Genomic DNA, 5,068 nt, shown 5'->3' with positions numbered 1-5,068 from the left:
GCACAACCCAAATGTCCATCAGCACATGACCGGATAAACAAAATGTGGCGTATACAACCAACGGGATTAAGCCATGAAAAGGAATGAAGTACTGACGCATGTTACACTGTGGACGAACCTCAAAAACGTTACACCAAGTGAAAGAAGCCAGACATCAAAGGTCACAGACCGTGTGATTTCATTTATAGGAACTATCTAGAATAGGGAAGGCCATAGAGACAGAAAGCAAATTGGTGGTTTCTGGGGCTGGGGGAGGGGAGGATGGCAACCGAGTGCTTAACAGCTACAGAGATTTCTTCTGGGGTGATGAACATGTCCTGAAATAGACAGAGGTGGTGGTTGCACCGACAGCGTATATGTAGCAAATGCCTCAGAACCTTACACTTTAAAATGGTTGTTCCTTATGTAAATTACACCTCAATAAGAAAAGAAAGGAAGAAGGGAAAAAAGAAAACACAAAAGCCCAGGGATCTCTTGAGTCCCACTGAAACCAGGAAGAAGGACGAAGAGGTGAGGGAGCAGGGGCTGCTGAACTGATGCTCCCGAAGTGAGGAAGGGGAGAGAAAGGACGAGAACGGGGTGGGTTCCACTTTAGAGTCTCACAAGGTCACCAGCACTTGAAAAGCAAACAAACAAAACTCAGTTCCAATGTTTAGCTCTTTGCTTTTCTGCGAATAACCCAGAGTCCTAAAAAGGGTAAATGATTGTATCAGGAGAGAAAATGAGATGTCTCAGAAGTGCCTTTTCAAGGCCTGTGGTTGAGGCCTGGAGGGGCAGCCGAACTGGGGGGAGTGGGGGCACCGAGCGCAGGTGGAGCCTCTTAAAGGGCTGGGGACGCCCAGCAAGCATGTGCGCCCAATCCATTCCACACCCTGGGAGTCTCCAGGTCCGCAATACAAGTGGGACAAGCATTATTTTTTGGTAGTTTTAACTTTTTTTCAAAACACATTTGTAAAAATTACATTTCCTACACTGTGTACAAACCTTTTAAACTAAATAAACAAATACCAAAGTACATTCTTCTGAACATGTTTCAATATTTCACAGGTCGCTTCAACACATGTTTTGTACAGTGAAACCATTTTTCAAAAACTATGGACCTTCCGGTCACATCTACAACGTGGAGGAACCTTGAGGACATGATGCTAAGCGAGATAATCCAGTGACAAAAACACAGATCCTGTGTGACCCCACTTCCATGAAGGATCTGAAGCAGCCACACTCAGAGACAGGAAAGAGAATGGCGGTGGCCAGGGGCTGGGGGAGGGCACACGGGGAGCTGGTGCTCAGGGGACACAGAGCTTCACTTCGGCAAAAGGAAAACAGGCCTAGAAATCTGCTGGACAACAATGAGAATATACTGAACATCATGGAACTGCTCACTTAAAAATGGTTAAGGGGCCGGCCCCGTGGCCGAGTGGTTAAGTTCGTGCGCTCCACTTCAGCAGCCTGGGGTTCACCAGTTCAGATCCTGGGCGCGGACATGCCACCGCTCAGCAGGCCACGCTGAGGCGGCGTCCCACATGCTACAACTAGAAGGACCAAAAGCTAAGATATACAGCTATGCACCGTGGGCTTTGGGGAAAAGAAAAAGAAAAAGAAAAAAGAAGATTGGCAACAGTTGTTAGCTCAGGTACCAACCTTAAAACATTTTTCTAAAAACTCTCAAAAGAATGGTTAAGATGGTACATTTTATGTTAAATGTTTTTTAACTCACTTAAAAAATTTAAAAACTAGCCATCCTGTTAAAATAATACTAATTGTAACCTGATTGGTGTGGTGGTTTTCTTGTTTTAGAGAACTTATAGGCCTCAAGAGTTTGAGCCTAGTTTGGAGTTGGGTACACGTTAGATCATGATGATAAAAACAACTATGTCAACAACCGCCCCCAAAGCAATGGCTTCAGGAAAACACCCCAGCTTATTAAACCTCTTCCTTGTTTCTAGGTGAAAAGCCCGGGGCTGCGCTTCGGTATCAAGCTTGCACATCTAATAATGGGAACGACTGACATATTAGAAAAACCACAAATGAACCAAAAACTCGGGACTCATTAGGCTCGATGCCCTGGGATTTGGAGAAAGAGAAAATAACGCACCTCAGGGTTTGGGAGGGGTTGGAGGGCCTCTATTCACTTTACCTTGTGACTGGCTTGCTGTCTGCGGGCGCCGACGGGGCTGACCTGTCTGGGCTGCTGCTGGTGCCACAGCCACTGGGGGCTGCAAGATTCTCAAGTGTTGTATCTGCAGCAGCTGATGCTGTGGCTGCTGCAGGTGTCGTGGCTGCTGTGGCTGCTGCTGCTGCTGCAGGTGTTGTGGCTGCCGTGGCTGCTGCTGATGCTGTGGCTGCTGCAGGTGTCGTGGCTGCTGTGGCTGCTGCTGCTGCTGCTGCTGCAGGTGTTGTTGCTGCCGTGGCTGCTGCGGCTGCTGCTGCTGCTGCTGCTGCTGCGGCTGCTGCTGCTGCTGCTGACGGTGTTGTTGCTGCCGTGGCTGCTGCTGATGCTGTGGTTGCTGCTGACGTTGCGGCTGCTGCAGCTGCTGCAAGGCGGAGGAGAGCTGGACTCTCTGCAGAGGAAGGCTTTGCCCAGGTCTTTGCAGGGCAGGGACAGGCGGAGACAACACAATCACCTGGGGCTGCAGAAAACTTCCACTGACGTTAATGACAACAGCTTGCTGGGCACAGAAGGCCGTTTTCTGACTGGCTGAACCTTGTGCACTTGCAGCCTGTGACACTAGCTGCTGAGGATGCGAAGTGGAGGGCTGCTGACCCTGTAGCTCTGGAATCAGCTGATAGAGCTGCTGCTGCTGCAGCTGCCCAGGCAGCTGCTGGGTGTTCACAATGAGCGAACCTGGTGGAAACTGGAGCAGAGTTAAGGGCCTGGCACCTGGAGCATCTTTTAAAATCACTCGAACACCTACTTGAGAATTCGCTTGCAGGGCAGTGGGTGGCGCTTTTGGTGGCCGGCCTCTTAAGGGCAGGTTGCTGGGCAAGTTTCCCGCGGGAGCTGTGGCCGGAGTGGCAGAGCCCTGCGAGGGGCTGGGAGCTCTCCCCAAAGCGTGGGTTCCGGGAACAGAATTCACCACTTTGATGACCCTGACACCAACGGGGCTGACCCTGACCTGGGTGGTCACCGGTGTTTGTGATGAGCCAGCAGTGGACTGGGCGGCTGCAGGAAGCGTGCTAACTCGACTCACTTCCACAGGGGAGTTCTGGGGAAGACTTGGTGGCTTAGAAGCAGGAGCAGGAGATGCAGACTTATGAAAGCCGCCTGCCTGCTGTGGAGGAAAACTGCTGGCTGAGGAACTCGTGCCTGAGCTCGAGAGCAGCGTGACGGGCGGCGGTGGAGGTTGGACTTCCTCCCCCAGGACTGAGGCCTGAAGCAGCACGGTCTTAGGCCGTTCTGTTTCCTTCCCTGGAGAAAGTGGGCTGAGACTGGCTGAGCCACTGGAGCTGTGTGACACCTTGACTGGACAACTGCTGTTCTTCTGGACCAATTCCTCGGGCCGAATGACTACCGTCCCAGCATCAGTCTTCGACCCAGGCATGAAACTCTTTGAATGGTCACCTCTGGAGGCGTGGGGGGGAGACAGCTGTCTCTCATATCTGGCTTTTTTAGGTGACATTTCTTTCCCAGAGATAAGTGGATCATTAAGCGAGCGCATGAAGAACATCTTTGTATCCCGGTACTGATCACCTGCTTCCCATTCAAATACAGAATCATCTCTGACTTCATGGGCTGGCCAGCCTGTTGGCTGGGAGTCATAAGAGCTCACAGACTTCCTCCCTGTAGCATATTTCTCCACATCCACTTCAGAAGGTACGGCCAAGTCACAGGGTCTCTGTTCCCACACATCCACATAATTCCCTGCTCCAGAAATTTTGAGGTCATACTGCTCACCTGCGTTACTCTCTTTGCTTGGTTGGCAAGAAGTCAGTACCGTTAGCTCGGGCGGAGGTGGGCCATGAGACAACTCCTGCTGCCGACTCAGAGCCGGGCTCGAGCACCTCTTGAAGCAGCGCTTCATTGGGTCAGCGTTCATCTTTTGTTTGTTATAAAGCAGACTGTTTGCAGTGCAGGCTACTGACACAGAAGGATCAAGACACAGTGGTTCAGCTGTGGCTAAGATCAGCTGGCTCTCGAGCAACAGTTTGTCCTCCTGGGTCCATGTCTGGCTGTCGCTGGTTAGGGACTCTACGTCGCAGGCTAACGTCTGCATGGTTGGTCGTAAGAGAATGTACCTGCTCTGGTAACCAGGGGCCTCCACGTCACTGGACTGCCTGTAGTCCCGTATTTCTGCGATGACGCATCCACAGTGAAAAACGTTCACCTGAGATTTTTCCAGGAGACCCACCAAAACAGGAGGTAATTCTTCTGCATCCAAGTACTGGAGCAGTTCCCCCTCTTCATAAGACAGTCGAATGGTCTCCGAATACGAGCCATTTTCTCCCCTGAGCATCAGCGAGTATCCCTGCTCTCCTGGGTGCAGATTGACCACTAAACGCGACAACGACTCTCTCTGAACAAGCTTCTCTAGCAAGTTCACGTTGCTTCGTAATTCCTCCGCAACCTCAGGCTCTCTGTCGCATTCTTCAACATATATGTCATACAGTTTCTCATAGACCGATTTTTCCCCTCTAGACGCGTACTTCCTTTTAGGAGGTCTCTGTTGGGCACTTTCGATGACACACGCCGCGCGATCCAGAGCTCGTTCTAAGGCGTGTTGCATCATCGCGTACGACAGGGGCCCTAAAAGAAGGCAAAGCCCAAGTGACGAGCCGGTGGAAATCCCGTCCTTCCTATAGATTATCTGCCTGCAAACGCCGCGACCCGAGGCGGAGCCACCGGCCTCGCTTCAAAACGGACCCCAGGAGACCCGCCCCAGGGAAGCGCCGCACGAAGTACTTGCGATCGGAAAAGCCGCCACGCGCTGGAGCCGCCACCGCGCTGAGCCTCGTGTCGCTGGGGCCGGGCCGGAAGTGGATGGGAGGGTCGTCACCCCCCCCACCTACCCCCTGCGGCGCCGCTGCTGCGCCTGCGCCCTCCCCGCCGGCGGGCCGCTGCCCCCTGCGG

General features: G+C 52.4%; 1 protein-coding gene across 1 annotated transcript; it reads right to left on the bottom strand.

Moving 5' to 3' along the window:
* Window positions 1-2,179: 2,179 nt before the first annotated feature.
* On the bottom strand, window positions 2,180-4,724 carry LOC124234054 (transcription factor SPT20 homolog; the record flags this gene model as incomplete). The annotated part of the gene is made up of 3 exons (XM_046651313.1): window positions 2,614-4,724; window positions 2,468-2,534; window positions 2,180-2,387 (listed from the first exon to the last, which is right to left on the bottom strand). Coding segments are annotated over exons 1-3 (2,386 nt in total), but the record flags the coding sequence as incomplete, so codon positions are not given.
* Between the last annotated feature and the right edge of the window lie 344 nt (window positions 4,725-5,068).

Source organism: Equus quagga, unplaced genomic scaffold, assembly GCF_021613505.1.
Source record: "Equus quagga isolate Etosha38 unplaced genomic scaffold, UCLA_HA_Equagga_1.0 68161_RagTag, whole genome shotgun sequence".
NCBI classification, from domain to species: Eukaryota; Metazoa; Chordata; class Mammalia; order Perissodactyla; family Equidae; genus Equus; species Equus quagga.
Note: the sequence above shows the minus strand (reverse complement) of the source record. Positions and strands in the feature narration are given on the sequence as shown.